General features: G+C 39.7%; 3 protein-coding genes across 4 annotated transcripts; 1 reads left to right on the top strand and 2 right to left on the bottom strand.

Annotated features, from left to right (window-relative positions):
* Nucleotides 1-17: 17 nt before the first annotated feature.
* LOC138197660 (neuropeptide B-like) lies at nucleotides 18-2,023 on the top strand. The gene is made up of 2 exons (XM_069148519.1): nucleotides 18-491; nucleotides 1,487-2,023. Exons 1-2 carry the CDS (start codon nucleotides 234-236, stop codon nucleotides 1,613-1,615), a joined length of 387 nt encoding a protein of 128 aa, XP_069004620.1. The 5' UTR covers nucleotides 18-233; the 3' UTR covers nucleotides 1,616-2,023.
* A 329-nt stretch (nucleotides 2,024-2,352) lies between these two features.
* Nucleotides 2,353-12,411, bottom strand: LOC138197659 (guanine nucleotide-binding protein G(o) subunit alpha-like). Its single transcript, XM_069148518.1, has 10 exons — nucleotides 12,373-12,411; nucleotides 11,681-11,816; nucleotides 11,507-11,598; nucleotides 11,277-11,369; nucleotides 10,607-10,767; nucleotides 7,477-7,605; nucleotides 4,636-4,765; nucleotides 4,434-4,505; nucleotides 3,160-3,247; nucleotides 2,353-2,543 (listed from the first exon to the last, which is right to left on the bottom strand). Exons 1-10 carry the CDS (start codon nucleotides 12,409-12,411, stop codon nucleotides 2,353-2,355), a joined length of 1,131 nt encoding a protein of 376 aa, XP_069004619.1.
* A 445-nt stretch (nucleotides 12,412-12,856) lies between these two features.
* On the bottom strand, nucleotides 12,857-23,719 carry LOC138197980 (ethanolamine-phosphate cytidylyltransferase-like). 2 transcript variants are annotated; one of them, XM_069149064.1, is made up of 13 exons: nucleotides 23,407-23,719; nucleotides 18,142-18,230; nucleotides 17,426-17,587; nucleotides 16,327-16,393; nucleotides 16,092-16,176; nucleotides 15,973-16,014; nucleotides 15,317-15,449; nucleotides 15,026-15,108; nucleotides 14,858-14,935; nucleotides 14,685-14,750; nucleotides 14,532-14,597; nucleotides 14,356-14,444; nucleotides 12,857-14,211 (listed from the first exon to the last, which is right to left on the bottom strand). In XM_069149064.1, exons 1-13 carry the CDS (start codon nucleotides 23,535-23,537, stop codon nucleotides 14,097-14,099), a joined length of 1,206 nt encoding a protein of 401 aa, XP_069005165.1. In that variant the 5' UTR covers nucleotides 23,538-23,719; the 3' UTR covers nucleotides 12,857-14,096. The 2 variants fall into 2 exon arrangements, with proteins under 2 accessions (XP_069005165.1, XP_069005164.1); XM_069149063.1 differs by having other exon boundaries at nucleotides 15,317-15,465; nucleotides 15,974-16,014.
* Nucleotides 23,720-25,967: the final 2,248 nt, after the last annotated feature.

The raw sequence follows: 25,967 nt of genomic DNA, 5'->3' as shown, positions 1-25,967 counted from the left end.
TTTATATCTCTAATGTTGAACATAAATATGTTTAAGCAAACGTCTCCAGAGACACAAACACGCGGACGCACAGGACGGGAAAGATCGCCCACCACGGAGCAGTTTTCGTTGACGAAACTGGGAGGATGATCACGGGTGCCCTATAAGTAGACTCCGGAAAGGGGGGTACGAGCAGTGAGCGGTGCCGAGACGAGCCGTCACCAGTCGCACAGGACCAAGCTTCGCCGCTCGACATGGAGATGCCCACTAAACTCGCGTTCCCTATCGTGGTGCTGTCCGTGCTGGTCGCCTGCAGTCCGACGCTGGCATGGTACAAGCAGGTAGCCGGTCCGAGCTACTACTCGGTGGGCAGGGCGTCCGGCTTGCTGTCCGGAATCCGGAGGTCACCGTACGCCAGGAGAGAGGAGCCGCAGCCGTCAGACGGCGGAGAGTCCGCAGCCAACAGCGTGCTTTCTGATTTGACTCCGTACAATTCCATCCTGAAGACGATGGTCAGTGCTCATCGATTATTTTTTTTTTATTTTATTTTATTTATTTTTTTTTAATCAACGTGGGATTGGCTTTATACGTGAATGGGCGCACGAGCGCAAATATATCCACTTAGCCTATTAAATCTGACTTCTTTTTTTTTTTTTTTTTTTTTTTAATGTCCCCTTTTTATGAACAATAGGATTATTGACAAGTTTAGAAAATAGGCTAATACACGTGACTAGAAAGAAGGGAACTAACTAAATTTTGAAGTTTAAAGTTATTTTTTTTTTAATGGACTCGTGGTCAGTTCAGTCAGGAAGGAGCGGTCCTTTCCTCATCACTGGGACTTTTTTACACTACCAGACTTTTTGAAAGGTGGTTAGATTAGAACAACGAATGGATTTCATGAATTGGGTTAAGATTATTGGGGAAAGACGTATTCACATCTTTTTATGTCAATGTCAAATGTAGGCTACAATGTAAAAAATATTACTGCATTAGAAGTCTTACCTACAAAGTGTAATTTAAATATATAAAGTAAAGCAGCAAATTGACCTGTGTCAGTTTCACAATGCATTGCTGGATTGTCATTACTGATGCACCATGAGTACAGCTGAATTTTAATATATTGTACACCTTTGGGCACATAAAACTTGATTTAGGTAATGCAATAATGCCTTCTTTTTTTTTGGTCAAACTTTTTAACCTGCATATTAAGAAGTTGTAGCTGAGGCAAAGTATTCTAAAATGCAGATAAGTTTCAAGAACAGTATTTACGTAAATTTACTCTGTAGAATCTGGCACTCTCTGGAGGAGATACAGATAATTAAAAAAAACATGATTGGGTCCATACTTTTCACCATGGATAGCCATTATTCTATGCAGAAGTATTTGTTGCAACATAAAACACGGTGCCTCTCACCGTTTCATTCAAGCTTACAGAATTATAAAGGCTGTACATTCTTGGCGCACCCACTGATGTAATGTCATGATTTGTCTTTTTCTTTCCAAACAGCCCGTGTGTATCAAGGATATTACACCAAACCTGCAGAGTTGTGAAATCTTCCAGGAAATCAAGGGTTCATTTAAGTGTAAAGCAGATGTCTTCCTTTCCCTGGACTCGTCAGACTGTGCAGGAGACTAGGCAGTCAAGACGAAAGCTGGGCTGGATGATGAAGTCTACTTCTTGAAGGAGTGACATTTTAAAAAGTGTACGTTTAACTTGAGAGGTGTTGTAATAGATGGAAGATTCTACGTTTTCATGTACCACTCACCAGATAAAACATTTTATGAAACCTGTCCTAAAACTTTAAGCTGTAAAAGTAATGTATTAATGTACATATTTGATCTGAGTTCTCATTAAATTAATCATATTGCAGCCCTTGTGGAAACTGCTAAATGCAGAACACTGTGATGTTTGTTTCTTCACTAAAATGAGTTTCTGCCTTTTTCTTTTTTCATGCAAGTATTTTGTCGTAATACCTTTGCTCATATATCAGAATGACAAATAAGTTATTGTTCTTTAAAATGCATTAAATGTTCCAAAAATGAAAACAAGACTTAAAACACTGAAAGTTTGTGTATTTTTTCCAAAGTTAATATGCTGGCATTAAAAGTATAGAGTACTTAATGCACTTTTCTAACTCGGAGGTTCTCAAGAGTGGAATTAGAGTAAAACAATAAATGCTATTAAAATGGATCATACTCAAATATTTTATTCAAAATGTTTTAAAACTAAAAGGACAAAATACATAGCTTGAACCTTATTTGCCAATTAAAAAGTATTTAAATGCTAAAAACTTATTTTAAATGCTAAAAACAAGGAAATATTTAAATAACATCAAATGACAAAAAACACACTAAGGAGTCTTTGGGAGACTTTTACAGCAGCTGGACAGCTGCGAGGTTCTTCTTGGTAATCTGATCAATGACCATTTGGAAGACCAGCTCTATGTTGGCCGTGTCTGTGGCATTGGTGAAGTGGTGGTACACCGGTTTGTCAAGACTACCGTTACATGTTGAGAACATGGCAGTGATGTGATGAGCTGCAGCATCCACATCACCATCTGCTCCTGGATGGGATCAAAAGAAGAAGAAAAAAAAAAAAGACAAATCAATTTGTGACGAGTCACTTCAAGTGAGAGACTATACAGAATCTGTCCAATTCATGAAATGTTAATAAAACAAGGCACTGACTGGTTTTAATTTTCAATCCCCAGATACACCGATACAGACTCAGCTCCTGTCAATGAGCTTGAAATATGTACAACCAGAGTGACTGGTATAAACAAAAGGCCTATATGTGAACACTGACGATCTCTGGCCAGAAAGAATCCTGATTACCCCAGAGACAAAAACAGCAAGAAGACAGGGGAAGAACACAAGTACGCCCTGTGGACAATATATAGAGTGCAACAGGTTTGGGATCATTGAGGCAGTTGTAATGTAAATGAGAGATCCCCAGGGCCAATGGATTGATACTGTATGTGTTGTTAAAGATTAACTAAATATGTTTTAAATGTATCCCTGTTTATGCAGCCATTTGAACTCCTTTAATTCACAAAAAACAGAAGGTAAAAGTAAAATTTGCATGAAAGTTTGGCCGTTTTAAGTGGCTTCAAACAAAGATATTTACACAAGAAAATAATTAAGTCGAAGGAAAAAAAAAAAAAAAACAGTCCCGTTTACCTTTATAGTTAGACAGGTAAAATCTCAAATGTCGCCCAGACTGCAGGATCTTCTGACGGAAAAGGTCGATTTTGTTCATGAACAGAATCTGAAGGAGAGAAATGAATAAATAGTAAAAACGACAAATATTAAACGATGATGATGTTTAAACAACCATCCAGGTGATGTGTTTAAGTTCAGTTTCTCACAACATGACTCGTGGGATCAAAAATGTATCTCAGCTCCATAGAAACATAAAACTTTATATTAAGTTCTCCATCCACATGAGGTGCATCGTTTTTAATCTGACAATTAAGTGCCATCTATTTAACTGCCTTGTAACATCAGTATTGTGACATGCTGTTTTACTTGTTGTTTATAGCATTATACAGCATCAGCCTCATGAATAAAACTATCTCCATACTGTGTATAAAACACTGAATGCATGCCAACACTTTCTAGTGAAATACATCTCCCTACTTAGAGGGGACACCCAAAACCAGTCAACACATTACACTGCACATCTACAGAGCCAACGCATACAAAGTCACTACATGCGTGTCAGACAAATTCAGTCAATAAAAGACAGATAATTTGGTTATACAGAACCGAGTGGTGGAGTTTACATTAGTGCATTAAAAATATGGCAAAGTTTTACAGGAAAGTAATCTCAACATGTGGCTTCTTCTTACCATTATTATTAGTAGTAGTATTGTGATTTGATATGGAAAAATTTCAAGGCATCCCCAGTTAATTTGCAATTCTGTCATTTGTAACCACCTGTACAAAATCTCTTCAAACTGCTGATAAACAAATGGCTTACCAACATTCAAAACAAGCATGTATAAATAATTGGAAAGGAAAAGGCTGGAATATAACCCTCGCCCCTATACGTGCTGGCTTAATTAAATCCATACTGACCAACAACAAGCGAGTATTTCGTGTCTATATAAAAAATAGTCCCCACACTGTCTGCATGAAAGAAAAACAAACCAATTACAGTGGTTGTTCATCAGTGCTCGCAGCCAACTTACTAAACAGAAATCACCTTCCCTACATCTCCGTTAGACTTTGTTTGCTGATTATGCGTGTCAGATGTAATCATAGCTCAGCTGCGCCCTGTTTGCTTGGCACGAATGATTACTAAAAAAAGATGCTCGGTGCCTCATTCAACATGCATATATTTAGATGCGCTTTAAACAGACAGCTGAGAGTCAGAGGTCTTAAAAACACAACAACAACAAAAAAGCCATTGTACGTTTGAGAATCAGATTGTTAAGAAATTTCCAACTCACCAGGGAGCTTTTCTTGAAGACTCTGTTGGTGCAGATTGATGAAAAAAGTTCAAGACTGTCCTGCAGTCGATTCTAATGAGGGAACATGTGAAAGAAAGTTAACGGCAAAGGAAACCAAACCCAGAGTCCATTCTGCAGAGTAGGAGAAAAAAGAAAAAAAAAAGGCATTACATTTGATAACAATCAGTCTTTAGCAACATACCACAGAGGAATACTCCAATAGTGACATATCATAGCTGCTGAGGGCCACAACAAACAACACGGCGTCAATACAATCGAAGCAGTTAAGCCACTTCTGCCTCTCAGTGTGCTGCCCTCCAACATCGTACAACCTGTCAAAAAAAACACCTCAGGATTTATCCATAATATTAGATGATGAGAAACTGCAGACAAGGAAGAAAAAAAACAACAACAACAAAAAAAACCACGATTCATTGCACCTAAAATTACAAATCTATCTATAAAGACATGGTATTCTTCTGTACCAAACTAGCAGGTGACTGGGCCCAAACAGTTCATATTTAGTTCTAGAAATGACATAACGCAACTTACAAGTTAAAGATATTCTATGGAAGGTAATAATTTCATTAAGTGTCATTACAGTTTATGCCAACATGCGAGGCCTTGTTCAATAAACTATAAGCCATCTTATTTGTGTAGCAGTGTGCTTCACATAAGGAGATAGCATTGCATTGACAAATTCACACCCATTTCAAATATGGCAATCTATTTCAAATTATGATCTGGCACGAAGTGAAGCCGAGGGTCTTGGTGACACTGGTAATGAGTTCCTGTTTGGGCCAGAGAGTCTCCAGGTGCATGATTGGAGGACTCATGTCAGAGGCAATGAAGCATTTATCCCCTGGGTCAGGAGTCAGTTTTAACAAGCTGGGGGACAATAAGTGTTTGACAGCAGCACTTTACAGAGTAGAGAAAAGAAAATCATTGCTCAGGGCCGCAAGAAGGCTTTTATGGCTTTTCTCGTGTAGTAAGAGAACAGGAACACACCTATAAGCTGATACTACTGGCATAAAAAAAATTAAAATAAATAAAGCTTTGAATTTAGTTTGGTACAAAAGATGTATCCCAAAAAATTATGAAATGGGAAACAAATTTATGAAATGCAAGGGCAAACGATAACGCACACACAAACATTGCAGTATTCAGACAACATATATTTGAATGCAGGGAAGATCATATCAGCTGGCATGAGAACATTGAGCTAATTCTTTTCACAGAATTGGTTAGTTTTTAGTCACCACTACATAGAAACGTTACAGTACAAAAGGTTTAGTAAAGACAAAAGGATTGGATCGCTGCAGTAACCAGAAACATAACGAAATGTATTTACATTTTCTATACTTTAAAAAGTGACGAATGTTGTTGGCAATCCTCAGAGAAGCTACAGTACATGCAAAATTGATGAGGTCTTGGTCTTTACGGATTCCGTTTCTTAGACTGACCCACACACACACACACACTGAATGGCGTCGTAGCACAGGAACAGTTGACAGCGTACATGAATAGTTGGCTACTCTGAAAACAACACATCAAACGGGGAGAGGGAGTTTCAGTGACTCATTCCTATGCTTTCTAGACATTTGCGTTAATATTCCTGGAATAACTAGGCGGAGTGAAGGCATTAATATTTCATATTTGATTCATCCCTGGAAGCTGCCTCCCTCAGATCAGAAGAGTTCAGCATTTGTTACAGAGAAGTAGAGTCTCCAGGGCCTCAACAGACTGATCTCTGATGACAGCAGTACATGTTATGTATTCAACTATTATTTATTGATAATACACTTCAGTTCTATTATTGATGAATTTCTTACCTTCTCAGTGGCAATCAGATTACATGAAAATTAAGAGTTGCGGTAGATACTCCAGCACAACCATTATTTGGTAAAATTTTCTTTTGTTAAGTTGCAATATTTTGTGCTAAAATCCTTGTAATTAGTTGTCTTCTGCGGGGTTTAGAGACATACTATGACCCGGCACCGTTCACACTTAAATTCCTCATGACATTTCCTCCTGCCTCTGCTCAAGACAAAGAAAAAAAAAAAAAAAAAAAAAAGCAGAACAATAATTTGTAGAAATGTTTTTTTATATTGACAACGGGCAGACTGTATCCTAATAAACTTTTTTTTTGTTTTATATTGACGTGTTGTGTCCAAGCGGCAACCGATACAGACGTCAACCATTGGGCGGTTTGACATCTCAAGTTCAGATTTTGGCCGTCACCTTCCTGTTATTTTGAGAGCCAGAAGTGACCATATTTGGACGAGCTGGGGAGGAGCGAGCGACGGATCCGATTGGAAACCCGGGGACACTACGCCCCTCGCTTACAATTGACTTTGTATTTAATGAGAGCTGTTGAATGGGAGTCTATAGAGCCGACCTCTAGCAGCACTCGGCGGTATTGCAGTTGAAGGCACTTCTGCGTCGGCCTCGTTTTCCAGACCCGGACGCTACATCCACTTTTATACACGGTCTTGTACATCTACATAATGAAACGTGTATTGTGTGCTATACAGTATAGCCTACAGCCTGTGTTTTCAAATAGATCTCGAGTCTTGTGTGAATGCGTTTTAAGTACATGTGGTTTTAGTATCCGTCTCTATTTGTACATATTGCAGTGAGAGCGTGTGTATGCACTGCAGTGATGTGTTCAATGCTACTTTCGGGTTTTAGATCCAGTTTATGACCAAGATTCCTTCAGTGGAATTGGAGAAGTGTTTCAGGGGAATATGATCAACACTTCAACATAACGACTGTTCATGTCAGTTAATCAAATGCAAAGAGTTCAACACTCCCTGGAAAGTGAAGGAAGGTGAAATATTGTTTTAATATTACTGCGTAAACAAAGGAATTAAACCGTGACTGACAATAAACGTTAAATGTAATACTTATTTTATTCAGAAAAACTTCAGTGGCCCAGTGTGAACCATTAAAGCACCTATCTTTATAAACTCAATACACAGCATTATGCTGGTGTTGCAGGTGCAGCTCTGTGTTGCCGAAATTAAATTATAATAAACCTTACCGATACAGCTTTTCATCAACTTCAAACTGCGTCTTGATGACTCCACAGGTTCTCACTCTGACTCTCAGAACATCTGTCTCGGTGGGGACATAGGTGGGTCCGATGATTCGACTCATGTTCTCAAAGAAACTGGAGAGGGAACAGGAGGAGAACAAGAGACTCATGAACTGATGAGAGTTTAACATCTCGATAGGCGAGTGATCTCACACACACACACACACACACACACACACACACACACACACACATCTCATCTCATCTCATCTCATCTCATCTCATCTCATCTCCTGTGATTCTCTATTCTGGATATCACTTCTAGTTTTTTTAACCAACATAAGACCAGACAGCCAGCTGCTACATTTTTGGGACAATATAAGCAATAGAAGAAATTAGGTTGAGAGGGAAAGTTATTGGGAACAAGCATCACTGGAGCTTCAGCCACACATACAACGGGGCATGGATATTTTTACTTGCAGGTTTGTTAAACGAGGCATACTGTAATAACACTATTTTCAACATTGATTTTACCCAATCAATACATGCGAAGGTGAAAATGTTTGCCAAGTTAGCTATTACAACGCGAGACATGTCTTGGGGCCAGTATAGACCGACTATAGTGTAGGTCTAACAAACGGTCAGACTTTAGATAAGACATCCAAATTCATCTGTTCAAATTCTGGGTAGATATAAACATGGCTGATTGAGCAAAAAAGTTCAAACAGAAAATATTTTCATCCTTGAAGTATTCAAGTGTTACAAGGAGATTTTAAAATGGGAAAACAAGCAGTGAATAGTGTAAAAATGGAAAGTATATTCAGCAGCAAAAAAAAACTTTGACAACGCAGACCTGTAGCATTACTTCCGTTAACATTGGAATAACGTTGGGTTATTGCAGAGTCTCTCCTTTCTCAATACTCACTCTGAATCATGGGCAAACCATAAGCCATTTTTTCATCATTTCATACAACTGCTTAGCAGGTGTCACCATTAAAACATGACTTCATGTACAGTAGAATCCGGATGTATGGTGGCCAAACGCAAAAATTTTATCCTGTCTGCGTGAATGTAAATGTGTTGCCTGGTATTTTCTCTGAAAAGACTTTATTCTTTTTTTTCCCCTTCAAACATATTTCAACATTAAATTTAAATTCACAATAATGTGCTGAACTCACGGAAAAATCATTTCCGTGTGATTCTACCTGCCGATTTCCATTTAAAAAAAAAAAAATTATACACCCCTCAACAGCTGTGACTTCACGTTATTAAAGCTACTTTAAGTAGAATGGATTTCTAAAACACACCATGTCAGACAAGTCATTTCACACGTCCGGGTGCCTTCAGGCTTCTGGGGAAGTCAAGTGTGTCACAACAGTCTAAGGCAACATTTCTGGAGGGAGAAATCAATGCAGGGTGCAGCGAAGTGAGAATACTGAACGATAGCAAGCTGGGTTTCATATCCCCCTGCAACTTTACCGAGTTCCAATAATGAAGCTGTCACATCTCCATCTTTCTCAGTCTGACCACCCGGAGTAAATTTTATCTCGACAGACCTCCTCCCCGTTGCCTCGAAGATAAGAACTTCTATTCAGACCGTTTATTCCACCTTCAAAGATAACTAGAATTACTGCCTCGTGGTTGTATGTTTCTGCCAAGCAATCAAGTTCCAGTTTACATCCATGTCTGTCCAACTCATGTAATGAAGACTTTGGCCAAGAAAGCGAAATCTGATCGAAGTATTTCATCATTAAGACCTAGTGGAGACCCAAGCTAAATTGTAAGAAATTCCCTCAAATTCCAAGAGATATCCCGTTTATGATAACGGGACGGAGGACAACCTGAAAACATAATGCATCCAGCATTCACTGGCACAGAAGCGTATAAAAAAAAAAAAAGGAACAACACTTTACTGCTGCACAAACTCTTATTGATAGTGCTGCATTATAACCACTAACTGGTGCAAATATTAACATCCCTGCCATGATCACCTTTCTGTGAAAAATCAAATGCAATTCAATGTGAAGAATCTAATGGGATCCAAAAAAAAACAACTGTTATGGTAAAAAGTTTCTTTGTATTGTATTGTTAAAAAAAAAATTGTTGACACCGACATAAAAAAGGGGTTAATTATTGGTTTTAGCACTGTGGGTATAGTTTGTGGTAGACTGAATTATATCTAAAAAGCTCGGTGTTCAATTATAACACCACATTTTTCTTATAATCAAATATAACTTTTTACAAAACATAGAAATACTGCATCTTAAAAAAAGAGAATTATGCAGGCTGTCCACAGAAATATCAAACAATCAGCAGATAATGTATTACCAGTTGTATCAGAAAGTGCAACATTTATGAGGGTGATATTTGAAAAAAAAAAAAAAAACCCTGCTTCATACAGTAAATGCAGTTGAAGGAAATTGTCAGCAAAAATAATAATAATGCCATTTATTGAAATTATTCCTCACTTCAGCTAACAACACTTCAGCTGATGATGCAACATGCACTCAATAAATGATCTATGCAGAGGAGGCAGGTGTGATTTCATGCAAGCTGCTTTCTTTTTAATGTACTATTGAAAGGGCACAGTAACATGGCTGAAGGACAGCAACTGGAAAAACAAGTTCTGCCCACATAAACATAATGTCCCACACAGTGATGTGGGGAAAACACACTTGTGCACTCTAATGACTTCTGTTTCATAATTTATGCACATCATTTGCGATCACATCTATTGTTTATGAAATCCAGCTCAACTATGAGGCTACAGATTCAATCAAACCGTGATATAGAATTTCAGCGGTATAACGCCGTTTGTTTTATCATTAAACAAGGAACTAAGTCTTTAATCGTGTTCGCTTCATCTGCTCCACCTTAAGTCCCATCCTCCTGAATATCTGCAAACACTGCTTTTTTTTATTTTTAAATGTGGTCCTAATTAAGCCTCCCATTCCACAAATGTCACAGAAATCATTTCCTGAGGGCGAGTTATTCTCAAAACTCCCTTTGCTGTTGCTCTGTATTGACGAGATGTGATTACACGTTTCTTACTGGGCAATTTCCCTTCACATTTCCACTGTCAGTCGTAATTAGGGTCGTTGTGCGAAGTAAAATCACTTAAGGTCAATCTACTCACTAGAGTGCAGAGTCGTTTAGTTCAAACTCGTAACCTCTGGCTGCAGCTGCTCGCACTCCTTGGTCGGCCCAGAGCGAACAGAAGGCATGAGCCACGAAGGGAAGCAGCTCCTGGTCGTCCCCCAAACACTGGCTGCAGGACAGGATGGAGCGGGCGTGCAGCTGATGAAACATAAGGCCGTGACACTTTGTAGATTTCAGATTAAATTAAATGAACACACCTGTGAAGCAATATCCTGCAGATTGTACGGTTGGAAGGTAGAAATGGATCGGCTGAATTTATTGGCCCCATTTACACCTTAACGTATGATCTGCAGCTGGATAATGATAGAGAACAATAAAAAGATTTACACCTGGTATTAAAATGTTTCGTTATTTCGATTGTGCCCACAATTTGATCTGATCTCAACACGCAAATCAGTCTGGCAGGGCTGTGGTCTGGCTGATGCCATCGTATTCCAGATGCGCTCTGCATGCATTTACCCCTGGGATTGATATTTCTTTACCCTTATTCCATTTAATTTTTTTAATTTTTTTTTTTAAAGTGCTAATGTGTAATCATGATCAGCCATCTGGACTGATGCGGTGTTATATATGGATGAAGACTGACCTCTAGTGTAATAAAGAGGGATTGCAATAAGAAGTCAACTACCAAGACCTCTACATCTCACCTTATTCTTCTTGTTAGCAAGGTTGATCCTCAGCATGCCCATTCCTGGTAGAACAGTCTTCATAGATGTCAGGAGGTTGTCAAATAATGCAGGCTGTGAAGAACACCAACATTTTGTGATTTATTTAATGTGCTTCCAGTGATGCTGAGAAAATTGTTTTGGCCTAGGATTTAATAATTAAGGGGAGAAGTAACTAACAATGCTCCAAATGTTTCACAAGTGTCCAGTACCTTGAAGCTAATGAGCTCCTGTTTGGAGAAGCCACAACTGTGCATTATCTTTATCTGCTTTATCACTGTACTTTTTCCACTCTCTGCTGCTCCTGACACATAAACCAAAGAAAACGTTTCAATTACAAATTCCAACACTTAAAGCGAAACAAAATGCCCCATTATAAAACATACCGAGCATAAGGACCGTGACCATGTTGCTCTCCGTCCTGGCATGTTCACAGAGGTCTTGTTCTATTTTAGAGCTCTGCAGTTTTGCCTTTTTGTCCTCCTTTGCAATGCCCTGGTGAAGGCACGTTCCCATGCAGATCTAAAGGAAAAAATTCACAGTTTTCACATTTAACCTGGATGCTTTGGGACTATATTAAAGCATGAACGGCCATTAGAACCACAGCTGATTAATTCCTATATTACAAATACTGTATCATACATGATTTAGGACGCAGTGAAGAGTTTTCAAATAGAACAACTGACAAGGGTCTGCAAAGGAAGAAGGTGTATTGTGGTAATCTGAACTGTCATGAGAACGATCTTCTTTTTTTTCTTTTTTAAATCAATGACAAAAGTCCATAATTAAAATAAGTCACAAAAGTTTTCCACAATGAAGAAGTAACAATGGTACGATTTTTAGGCAGTAGCTCAAATGGCCCAGGTAAATCTTAAGGTTTGTATTTTTTTTTTAATTTTAAAAAAAAAATAACTTTAAGAATTAATTAATGAATAAATTGGATTTCGGAGCAAACCTGTGGCCAAAACTTCCCGAGAGCTTATATGTACTATACCTTCACACAATCCTGCCCAGAATTTATATGCTTTTTTTTTTTCTTTTTTTTTTAGATTTAAATTAATTAATCCAATGATTGTACCTGCAGCGAGGATGGCAGTACATTTAGACAACAAAACATCTTGTTGCTGTTGCTCCTCTCGTCGTGTGTGTCGTTTGGTTCCCAGTAGAAACTGCTAACAAGTCGAAGGAAGTTTTTTTTGTTTTGGTTTTTTTTTTAGTCGTTTTCGTGACGGCACGAAACGCAGGAGCTCATTTATTTAATCAGGGACAGGTGACGTGTCTTTCAAAACCAAAGTTGCTTTCGGGACATTTCAAAGAGAGACACAAAGGGATGGGCAGACTTCATCCTTTCAAAATAAAACTCCAGTTAGAACTTGCGTTGACATCGAAAGCTATTTGAAAAGATACGAGACATATTCAGTTGAATCATTATTAATCATTATATAAAAAAAAAAATGTATGAAATGGTAGGAATTTTGCTGTGTGACTTCAATTTTAACAGATTTTAGCACACACACACGCACACTCTCTTCTGCTTAAGGAAAAACAAGAACACAAAAAGCTTTAGAATAAATTGTTATTATTATCAGCAATAACATACTGTAGTCCAATCATTTCCTACAGTATATGCCAACTGAGAATTGTCAATAACATAGAGATTATAGCCTACACAGAATACATTCCAACTTGACATACAGATATATTATTATGCTTTTGAAACGATATGAAACCATCTATACAGTAGTTAATGGAGAGGAGGTGAGTAAAATATACATCTACAAAAAATATATTATTTAATCCCATTTGATATTGAGACAGGTTAAATTGTTCAGGACTCAAGTGACAGTAAGAGGTCTAGTTTATGATCAACAACACTGAGCATCTGTCCTTTAGTTATAGTATGAAAACTAAAGGTAAAACAGTAGTTTTCTCTATTTTAGGATAAATCCAAGGAGTGTTAGTTTAAAAAAAAAAAAACACTATTGCACTCAAGATGCTGGACCTTCAGGTCTCTACAGTGTGCATTTTTTTTTAGTTAAAAAACAACTCAGTCAGTCAGAGCTGGTATGTACATGAGGTCCCGCTAGAGTCAGAGTAAGTTTCAACAACTTCTCACTTCTAACCCGGGTTAGAACAGAGAAGCGGTGATACACCTCCCTGGACTCTTTAGTGGTTTCAGCATCCTTCAGAGTCTGCAGTCACTTTATAATATATACATACAGTATACAGTATATACAAAGATTGATTAGTTGTGAGGCTGAGCCCATTGTTGGGCAAAAAGCAGCAACAGCCCCAGGGAAATGACAAATCAAATCACTTCCTTGTTATGTAATTAAATGCCAGACCGACATCTCAAGCCTCCATGCTTCCTATCCCCCAGAGCCCCATGATAAAAGTCAACATTTTTTAAGGCAAAAAAATAAACGTACTTGAGGAATTAAAAATATCCAAAGACACAAAATAGACATTTGAAGACTTCTGACTTCTTCTTTGTTTCGGGCTTATCATATATCTTATTATACATCTGTATGTGTAATTGCTGACTGACATGAACATGTATTTGCATATTCAGAATATATTAATACACATCCTCACCCTACGCACACATTTATAGTATACCTGATGATCATACAGCAGACTACTCCACCCTGGTTAAACAACGGGCCGCTGTAAAGACTACTGTTATTAGCCAGTATCATGTGTGGAGGGTGTCAGAACACTTACAAAAGGGTTGGTTTTACTGTACACGAGTTTATATTAATTGAGCTTGTCGGTGTTATGTTGACACTCGGTTGATGATGCCTACAGCACAGCTTGGGCTCTTTCTTTAGTCTTCTCCTCTTCTTTTCTCTTCATAGCCTGGATCACAGCGATCTCTTTGGCCTCCTTCTTCTGGTTCCTCGCTTCAAATAGCAGCCTAAATATAACAACAAATAGTGTAAATGGTATACAGGGAGCACTCAGATGAATCTTGTGTATTATTTCTGACAGAATTTCTTAAAAAATACTGAGAAGGATAGAGGACATTTTATGAATTTGTATCTATTTTTTTTTTTTTTACCTGTTTTTGATTATCCTTTGTACGATGCCATACGTAGTGAGGGTGTTCCCACTGTCGACAGTACGCAGGATTCCTTTCCTCCTGGGCTCCTGGGTGGCATGAAACAATTGTGAAACAAACCACCACTGCAGACTCACAAACAGATCTGTATAATGTGACAGTGATTGCATTCTTACAGCATAAGGGTCAGATCCATCTTTGTCTGGGTATATTTCTGTCTTTCCATGGCAAACAAGATCCACCTGTGGACACAAAGTCATGTGTAAGTCAGTTTATTAATCTCTGATTGTTACCTAGTAGTGAGAGATAGCTGTATTTATTGTAGTTACCTTGAAATGGTCCAGCAAATCTTTGGTGACAGCAAAGGGTGCACCGATCACCACTTCAGACACATACTGTAAAAAAAAAAAAAGAAACATAAAAATCAATCGTGGATATTAATACACCACAATAATACAGGCAATGTACTGTGTTGATTGATAAATTAAGAAGAAGTACACACTCGACAAGCAAGGACGCTGAGTGTTCTCTCGTGGACATTCATGATGGGGTAGTTTTTCCCTTTGTAACGGTTCACCTCCTGAAAACATGGACAGATAATACCAACGCTTAACTCAACAAGAAAGCAGTAAATGTGTCACACAGATAATAGAAGCACAAAAACACTCACCTGATCAAAGTGCAACCCCACTATAATGTATGGCTTTTCTGCAAGCTTATGTACTGCTTCCAGGAAGTCCACATGACCGATGTCTGACAAGACAGTCAAGGATGGCAGTGCATTTTATATACAGCGTAGCATTTTGTAGCAACAGTTCACAGAATAGTAATAATACAAACCATTCTGACTGTGACCCTGCGGCTATTATATAGACACTGCTCCCTTTACAAAACTGAGCATGCTTTTTGATTCAAACATTTACAAGTTTTCGGGGTTTTTTGTGAGGTTATAAAAGGATACGGAAAAGGTCAAAGGCTCCTGCAACATAGATGATAGTGTCTCCGGGTTGAGGCTCCTGGCCTGAGGCGAACTGGATGATCTTCTGAGAAGTCTGCAGGAACTGAGACACCCCTGTCCAGGGACTGTGGCCCTTCTGACCATGGGACCCCCGCAATCAAGAAACAGACAACATGAGTACAAAGTGATGGAGCAGCAATAAGACAGATGTAATTCAGTATAGATCAGTATAGATCTCCCATATGAGACCAGGATGAATCTTTCTGCAGCTCACTCAAAGCTGGCCCATAAATCCAGAATGCATTTATTCAACCCTCGCCAAAGTCGCAGCATTACTCTTCTTAATCTTACATGTTGAAATGTGAAGAAACCCTCCGCTGCTTTCACGCTACTTAGTGCCGCAGCATGTTGGCTCCGAGCTACTGTCCCTATTCGGGAACAGAAGTGGCATTGAGTGTTTACTGGCAAAGTCTACCACTTGATTAGAAAGTGGGTTCACAATATAACAAAAAAAGGCCATCATTTAATAAAGGCTGACATCTGGCCCATCAGTGACTTTTGCTACTCGAATGACAAAACAGTTCATGAAGAGGAAGCAAAAGAGCCCAGATTCGGCAGCAAGCTGAGCAAATTCAGCTGGAAACAGATTTGGTACTTACCTTTCCAAAGTTGTCTGTGTGCTGCTGATAGTCTGAACTGTCCTACAAAGAAGAGAGGAGAAAATTGCAGGCTTGCACTCTGAACTGAGGGCTTACAGAGAGAACCAGGCGATACTCACAATGTTGCTGTGGTGTGTTTTGGTCATCAGCAGCATCCTGCCAACCAGGTCTGTGGTGGAAACTCCCTGGGTTCTCTTACACTCTCTGTAACAAACAGGAGCCACTTTGTAACTTAACACACACACACACACACACACACACACACACACACACACACACACACACACACACACACATAACATCCCACCCTGACTGTCAGCATTATCTTCTGCATATTTCAAAAGGAGAGCTCACCTGTACCGGCCTGACTTCTTCACCTCTTCATATGTGTCTTTCCCATCTACAGTTAGTGTTATATCATCTGAAACGACAGCACACATGACATGCTTCCTCTCCAAAATCAGTCATATCGAATTATTTATGACTATTAATCCATTAATCCACAGACTCATTTGTAATTTCATCTAAATTTACAATTGAGTGTGTGGAGATGCCTCGACTATCATCTACAGGATTTCTGGGAATTTTTGTTGATGAGAATTTGAGTTGGAGAGAACATATTGACTGGGTTAGCAGACAAATAAATACATCTATTGGTATAATAAACTACATATTAGACTCCTTAATATATATTATTGTTTGTCTTTCATATTGTAATATAGTTTGGACAAGTACTTTTCCTACTATTCTCAACAAAATCTTGATCCCCAGAAATCTTTTGTTAGGATTGCAACCCGATCAGAGTCACACCTTTCATCTCTCCCTCTATTTCCAAAACTCCAGATTCTTACTAATTACGATATAAATATTTTTCAAATATGTGTTTATATTTATAAAATACACTCGTAAGAAGGAAATATTCCTTAAAAGTTCAAGATTTTATGCTACTTTAAAGTAAATTCACAGGTCCATTCTTACTTTTTAGATCTTCCCTCCCCTTAATTTCCCACCTGCGAATGTCAATTTTCAATGACAAACTATGGAATGACTTTTCCCATCTGGCAAAAGGCTGTTCCTCTATAAAAATTCTTTACAAAACATTTTACTGCTGGTTTGTAACTGTAACATACAAATCACAGGCTCATACTCACATTTTCTGCTTTTATATTGATATTATTGTTTATACATTTTGTTTTTATTTGTTTTCTATTTTTTTTTATGTAGTCATATTATTTCTGTATGCAGACTTTGCGTTTTCTATAACCTTGTGAGCTTTTAACATTATCTACGTGGGGGCTATATATAGGCCCAGTTGTTGTTGGTTTTTTTGCCTCCCCATGCACTGTACAGTATTCGTTATCTTTGTAAATTTTGTGTTTTCAAATATGTGCAAAAATAAAACAAAACAAATTTGTTTGTCTAAAAAAGGAGAAGAGGTGTCGATAGACTGTACCTCCGTGCACACAGAAGTCACAGTTGTACTTGTCCAGGGTCTCGAGGGTGGTGACGTAAGGAGCTCCTTCCACGATCTCGTCCACCCACTTTATGGCGCGCACCATCTTGTATCTTTCATCCTGAGTGAAGACCGGCGGACCCTTGTGCTTTGCAATCTCACCTTGAAAGCAAAAGAAAAAAAAACAAAACACGAAGATGACGCTGCTGCCACCGAAGGATAGCGTAGACGGAGATTAACAGAACAGACAAGACAGGAAGCCTTTACATAACAGTCTGATAAGCAGCCTTTGAGTGAGTGAATGCAGCATTGCCTCTGCCACCGAGGCGTCCTCTTATTATCACCTCAGTGGAGGGAAAGGTTGCTGATATCTGTGCCGGCCCTGACGGTGAAGTCACTCCGTGTTATCGCAGATTGTCCCAGTGGGCCACAGGAGGGTGAGGGACAGCTGCGTCGCCCCACGACTGTCACAACAACCCTTCCCAAGTGTGCAGTGGACGCAGCTGGTGCCTGACTGGTAATGACGGGACTGAGGAAACTATAAAAACCCTGCAGGTGCTGTACCTCCCCACACTCAGCAGGTAAAGGTAGGATGATGCATGGTAAAGAGTGATACAGGGGAGGGAGGGCAGAAAAAGTGGGGAATAGATGGCTTCTGTTGAAAATGCATGTGGAGGAGATGTCTGCACCGTAAGGGTCGTGGTTTTGATGCTTACTGTCTTTGTGTACTCCAACGATGAGGTAATCGCCCATGGCCTTGGCCTGCCGCAGCTGGTTGGAGTGGCCATAATGCACCATGTCGTAGCTGTGAAGGAAAAAACACAAGAAGAGAGAATATGAGGTACAGCAGCTGTGGCGATTGTTTTAAAAACTTACAAGATAAAGGATCACGTGAATTGCATCCCTTCTTCAAGTACAGTAATGCGGCAGCCGCTCACCAAACAGCTTCTCTCCAACATACCATTTGTGGCCATTGCAACATAGTCAGAACATTTGGTGAGTGAACTATGGTATATTGAATAACAGCTGTGTGACGTGTCTTCAGTTTGAAGCTTACACTGTTCTCACACTTAGGAATGGCACCCGGAGTGTTTGTCTGACCTTTGATCAAAGTCAATTATTGAAAAGCTATCACCTCCCCATAAGGAGGAGATCAAAAGATTTGTTACCATTGGTTAAAACATGCACTCCTTTCATATTTATAGTGTTCTGTTAATATCAAACCGTCAATACAACCCACACACACATTATGTGATCAGTCTCAACATAAAAAAAAAAAGGTCAGTGGTACAGAGTGTTTTCCTCTCCCCTCCTCTCTCCTCCCAGGCTATGATACCATCTGTAGATAATTAGATTAGCACAGATTTGAGACTTGAGATTGTAACACAGTAATCTAGCATGGTAATAGAGAACAGATGGGCTTTACCCCTCACTCGCTATCACTTCTGCCAACAGCTGACATCAGTCTGATATTCTTTTTTTTTTTCCTTTCTGATCCACTTTGAACATGATATTGGCAAAACGAGAAGGAACGCACAGCAGGTATCACCGAATAATGCACTGAGTTTAATAGGAACTGATCACAGATAGGCTGTCACAATTACTACATAATCACCTCATCCCAATTATTTGAGCTGACTGCAGTCATTTTGAATAATTGTTGCAATTTTTTCCATTCCTCCGTAAAAACTAAGAGAAATGTCTTAGTTTTACCGGTGCTCTTTAAGATCATATTTCATTGCACCCTCTTCTTCCGTCATGGTTTAATGGCACATGAGTGGAAAATTAGTGTCACCGTACTACAATGTTTATTTTGACTACAGATACCTATCATTGTCAGGCATTTGTTCATATTTGTGCATATTTCAGTAGTAGGCTTTGTACATAAGGGTTGATATTTATGTCATGGCTCAACCTGTGCAATTTTTGTTTACAAAGCCAAACAGTCAAACAGATATCAAATCTTTATATGTATATATGTTCCCATGTTCAAAGCTGGCTCTTCTTCATAAAGTGTATGTGTATTATTAAACTATGATAAGTGTTATACTATAATATTGGCCAAAAAAAACATTACCAAAAAAAACCCAACCACATTAATTTCACGTGTGCAAAAACTCATGATATTATGTGACCACGTGACACATATGATTGTGCACATGTGAAACACGTATTTTGCCCAATGGGAAACGTGGTTTTGGAACATTTTCGTGGTCCCTATGCAGATTCCCATGTTAAAAAATGTTCACATATTTGACCCGTTTTATCATTTGTTGCAACGTGTGCTGAACATCTGTCATACGTGGAAAACATGGAAAACTCATGTGTTTTTTTTCTGTAAAGGAATGAACAGTTAAAAGACAGATTGCAATTACGTTGTGTAACAATTCATCATCAACTAAACTTGCACATCTTCATCTGGTGACAGCCGCTACTATAACTGTCATCAATTCTGTGTCACAATAAAACACTAAATTGGCATCCGAGTCCTCTAATAGATTTATCGCTGCAAGTTTACACTCTGAGGAGTAAGCTGTGGAACAGCACTATGAATAGTATCTTGTGAGAATCAATACAAACACAGCACTACCACATGGACTCGCATACGGGGCAACAACAGTAACAGAATCCCTTTCTGTTTTCAGCCCTGCGGCTATGCTAATGAAAGACAGCACCTCACTGCAGTGTCACTAAACACAGCCGGGCTGCAAACGACCTCAGACGCATTTCAGCATTCAAATAAAACACATAAAGAACAAACTGCAAGTACCATTTACCAGTCAGATCACAACTCACTATCACCAAGTGCACTAGAGTAAGAGGGAGGCTGGTTGTCAAGGAGCTCATCACAAAGAGGTTGTGTGTCTGTGTGTGACTTGTGCTGTTAATCTGTTGAAATGGGATCCACGTGTGCAGGTTTTCAGGCGACAGATCGGGCCAAGAAGAACGTAACAAGGAGGAGCGTCTGTCAGTCTGTGAATGAGATGAGATGAAAACTCTGCGACCCGGACAGAGTTACATAAAACCGGGAGACTGCTGGAACTTCGGGTGTTATACTAGCTAGATGCCCAACATGTGACCGTATTCCCGTTGTTGTTGTTTTTTTTTTTAGCAGGGATGGATCGGGAGCGCACCACCGTGAGACGATGAAATATTAATTAGAGTAGCCTGTTAGCAGACACCCAAACAGCATCTGAGCTTCTCGAGCAAAAACTGACAGACATCAGTGCACATAGCGATAGGTCTTAATGGACATGTGAAGGAAACACCAGGAAAGACAAAAAAAATTGAAGGCAACAAGGAGCCCAAAACGTATAATCTTTTCATTTTGGTGAGGTTTGAATTGAATGCCATAATGTGTGAGAGATCATATTAAATCTAAAATACCTGGGAAAACAGTGTTAAACTTTTTTTTTTTTTTTCACTGATAAGTCAGTGGTTAACTTTCAGGACACCAGTCAGCCTGAAGTGAACGAACAACACACCGATACTTCACCGAGGCTTTCAAGAGCGGGTTCATAGTCTGTGTGTACATGCAAGTGCCTCAGCTGATAGCAGAAGTGGACTTTACACTCCTCCTTGATGATGCTTCCCTGAGAAGCAATCTTTAACTCCTGACATCACATGTGAGGGTGACAAACGAGAACAGAAAGCCCCCCCGGGTGCACGGGGAAGAAGGGGCGGGGTCACAAATGTCTCAACAATTGAACTCTTTCTTTGGAATTTTCCTCTGCTGACAAAGCAGGGTGTCAGTAAGAGCGCGGCGATGCCGAGTAGGGCTCCGGGGAACAATGTGCTCAGTGACGGTCACGGCCGCGCCAGCTACAGTGGCCTTAGCAGGTGTGGGCCGGAGGGGTTAGAGGGGTTAATGAGATGAGCTCTGTTGACATTGGCTCTCTTTGCATGCTCACCCCACCGGTTAATATTCCGGCATCCCAAATATTCTGCAACATGCCATCAAACCACAGATAGGCCAGCCTCACATAAATGGCAGGAATTTTTAATAGAGAAAGCCACCGTAATCCTGCCCTTCATACACAGAAATTCAAAACATCTCGCTGCAGCGCGGCGCCACCAGGGCTTGGTCATCCTCCCAGTGGAGATTATCAATTAATCTGATGATCTTTTTTTTTTTTTTTTTTTTTTTTTTTCTTCAATTAATTGGTTTAATTGTTGCATCTTTAAAAAAAAAAAGTTAAATACCTGCTGGAACTGCAAACAGCTGAAACAAGTGAACTAAAAAAAAAAATGTCTCAAACTGAATAATCAATTTCCTATTAATTGACTAATCTTTCAGTCCACCCAAATTCGGGAGATATCTGCTGCAGAAGAAACTGCCGTCAGCTCAATACAATAAGGGTGAACAAAGTTATACTTTTGATGAGCTTCAGACTTCAGTGTCAACAGATATTATTTTCTACCTTCACTGGAAAACACTCTGCTCACACAGAGGTCTGCGTGACATGAAATGAGGGGATGTTGTTGGGTTTTTCAAATGCCACGAATACCACTAACACAATTCCATTTGTGTCCATTGTTTTTTGGGGTGGAGGCAAAAGTCTGAGCCCAGGAGATGCCGAATAGAACCAAAACTTTCTGCATGGTTAAACGTACAGAAACCCTTTAACTCCACCTGAACCGGCCCATGAAACCTGTTCAGTGTGTTCATCTTCATTACATGAAGAGTGACAACAATTTACTGTGACTATCATGGCTCATAAAATAAACATGGTGAATACTGCTGCTGCTGCTCCTTCTGCTACTGTTGGGTGTCCAGCTAAGTGTTTTCCTTGGATATTGATGCGTCCCTCCTCCTCCTCCTCCCCCTCCTAAAATAACTTTGTTGGAATCTGTTTTTGATCAGCTCAACCCACTTCAGTCATTTTTATTGCAGCTAATTGGAACTGTCAAGCAGATATACTGAACAACACTGTCATTAAAACCTGTTTCACTGTAAATGTTTCATGAACTTGACATATTGATTTACTTATCTATATAATAAAGTATCAAAACTTGGCATGCCTGTATCAAGACACACAAAATATCGCAATAGTGTGCTTTATCTATGTGGTTTTCCTACTGTGACATGTCGAAATGTCTTCCATGAAAAAGTCTGTTCGAGGGACCAGTGAGAACACCATGCACTGGTCAGTCCAGTCAACATCTTTGTAGTTGGTTGGATTCCACAGAGGTACTCATACCTCACACCAGCAATTTGCAAACCGCCATTAATAGGATTATAGTAAAGTTGATCATTTTCTTATACAAAAGGAAGCCCAAGAGATAGCACAAAGGACAAATGCATGCCGTCTTTACACATTTATCAGAATTAATGATTGAGAAAACATGTTTCGTTAGAAGAAAAATGTGGGTTGCACAAGTCCAATAATTTTAGCCTGGAAAAGTCTTGCTTAGAAAATTGAAATAGCTGCACACATTTACCAATAAATAATACTAATTTGTTGTTTAACTTGAGCATATCACCTGTAACTTTAGTAAAACTCTGCATGAGTTGAAGCAGGAGCATTCATTTGGCAGACACTATGTTCAAAGCACCTATAATGAGGTTATTCTTCACTGGCTACCCTTGCTACGGAGTATACAAAGGTCTGGTCATGGTTAGAAGGCTCCACACAGCACTGACTTCTGATGGATTCCAGCAGCAAAGATCAAATCTACTCTGATGTAATTATGTAACAGTGTGTCTACTGAGATGGACATTTAAAAACCCCACAACGGTATAAAGTAAACAGGCGATAGTAGAATATACAATATGACAGAATATAGGCTTAAAGTTGAGCGTTTGCTGATGCCACTGGAGAATGAAGCAGCAGCTCTGTGAGAGTCCTGTAACCTGCACCAGGCCTGTTCCCTGAGGCAGGTGAAAGGTTCACGCATTCATAAACGTGCTCGATTCAAACGACGAAGACAGTGTTTGCGGTATCTTCATCACAAAATCCACCATGCGGGAAGTTACTCACCAGCCATCGCACCACACCCGGATTCTTCGCCTCCTCTTCTCGGGACTGCAAGCTGCAGCGCCGGGGGTCGTCCCTGCGTCTTTCCCGGCTGTTGTGTTCACTTGGTGATGGTGATGCCCGTTCTTGATCATCGCAGAGCTGCTGAATGATCTCTATTCATGTGCAAATTACAGCTACAGATTCGACTCTCTTCCGACAGAGGTGCTTGCCGGGCCGTGTCAGTTGTGCGCCCCGTCTCGGTTGCAGGACAGCCGGTTTCAGTGTCAGCGGCGGCAGCAGCAGCTGCGGCGGAGGCGGCGGCAGCAGTAGTAGTGCGATGCGCCAACGCCTCCTCTACCGGCGACGCAGCGACGCACGACGCACGTTCCGTCAAGCTGCTCAAAGCAAGCAGTTGAACCGCAAGGGAAGAGAGCACCCTTTATTAAAAACTCCATCCACCACATCGCTGTACACCGGTTTTATTTTGAAAAAAATGCAACCCGAGCTCCGTGTTTATTAAGATGTACTTGACGGAGTGTCGAGTCGTACGATGAAATGCCGCTGCCGACATGTTGTTACATAATAGCGGCGTTTTCCACTGTCATGTGACAATATCTGGATTCCCACAGAAAGAGCAGGCTATTTTGCCAGAGACTCTGGCTTTGATTACACTCCAGGTAGTGATCCACTTCCACTTTTCCAAGTTATCCCTGTAAAAAAAACAAAAACAAGAACGACCACTTATTTAGGCCCCCTTTTTTTAACAGTCAAAATGACAAGCAAAAAAAAAAAAAAAGGATGTAAAATTGTAATAGTTAATAATAACATTGGTATTATTATTAATATTATTATAAATAATAATACAATTAGCAAAAGCTTCAAGAAAAGAAAAAAAAAGTCATCGGACAAAAAAACTCCAGTTTCCTATGTATAAACAGAGGCACTAGCCAAATTGAATCTGAATTTATATATAAATCATATGGAAAATATAACATATTATATATAATGATATATATTGGACTATTAATGCACATTTGCAGTGACCAACATGGGGTGGTGCAGAGGGCTTATAACCAAGATTTAAAAAAAAAAAAAAAAAAAAAAAAAAAAAAAAAAAAAAAAAAAAATTCACTTTATTTATTTTGGGTATATCTTTAATCAATAACATATATGTCGTCCCAACAACCCTGCATTAAATATTTATGCTCTTAAACATTGTACCACTTAGTTATTGTTAGCATGGTATAAGCTTGTCTGTTTATTCCTATTTGAAGTCATTAAGTGGTGTGTCGATTGCATTAAATTAAAAGTTGTGTCTAATGACTTTTTCCATTTAATTATTGAAAGAGGGACAGTATATTACACATGTCAAAAACACCTCTTAATATAATGTAATATAACCAAATACAACAATATGCCCTCAAGCAGTACTTAATATCTTTCTCGTACAGAAATACTTACAGTATAGACCTAAAGATTTGCTGTAGAAGTCGAATTAGACTGTCCCTAATAAAGGAGTAAGTTACAGCAATGCATAGGGTCAGGTGTTGTACTATAACAACAATAACAACATAATGTGTGACCGCTTGACAGTCATTAATAAGCAGTGAGTTAAGTCCCCGGGATTCTCTTAAATACTGAATGAACTTGAGCAACCTTCCATAATGTCATTATTTCAACAGGTGAGGTGAAATCAGTAGTATGTTCTGCTCGGTAAAGGCGCAGCACTGTAGGGGGAAATCCTGGCGATCACAGAATGTGGTGTCATCTTGTGGAAAAACCCTTTTAAGTCACATAAAGGCTTTACACTACAGTGCCAGTAGAGGGAAACCCAAGCCCACATGTCGCCAAACAGGTACACCGTAACTTCCTGCCGACCGGTTTATATTGAATATCCTGTTATGTGTTGCTTTTAGCTCTTTAGTTTGCCCGAATCTTTCATGAGGGCAGGAATACGCTCTTGAGTTTGTTTATCTTATTGTTGTCATCATCCCTAACTCTCTTAAAAAAAAAATAAATAAATAAAAAAAAAAAATCATGGTATATCTGAAGAGAAGAATTTCTGTTGCTCCCTCACGTGCACCATCGCACTAAGTGATTCAAATAGTTGCTGATGTGAAGAAGAGGGAGACACACCTCAGCGTAGTATCTCTGAGGAAACAGACGTGTCCTGTGCCACGGTGACATTTGCAGAGCGGAGCCCCGCGCCAAGCTCCGGCGGTGCGGACGTGGCAAATGAGCGGCCTCGCTGATGGGGATGGCAACATTAATTGTACGGCGGGGGTTGTGGTCTGAGAACTGGGGCAGGCACCTGCTGCAGAAGTGGGTGAAGATGAAGAATGCCGTCCTAGATTGCCCACCAGCTCACCTTAACCCAACCCACCAAATTAATCAACTCTTCGGAGGGCCGCGCCGTTGTCTGGGGGCGGGCGTCCGAGGAGGGAGAGTAGGAGCCCGTTTTAAGGCACAGGTCACGCAAGACCTGTAGATTGCCTCTTTCATTTGAAGGGAAAGGGGAAAAGAACAATGCCGCGCCGCAGCCGTGCCGAGGCACTGGGGGGTTTACGCTCGCCCCGCAGGAC

The sequence above is a fragment of the Embiotoca jacksoni genome, unplaced genomic scaffold, assembly GCF_022577435.1.
Source record: "Embiotoca jacksoni isolate LCO1_2020_lvr unplaced genomic scaffold, fEmbJac1.0.p SCAF_15, whole genome shotgun sequence".
NCBI lineage: Eukaryota > Metazoa > Chordata > Actinopteri > Embiotocidae > Embiotoca > Embiotoca jacksoni.
The sequence above is the reverse complement of the archived record's forward strand: the minus strand, read 5'-3'. Positions and strand labels throughout refer to the sequence as shown.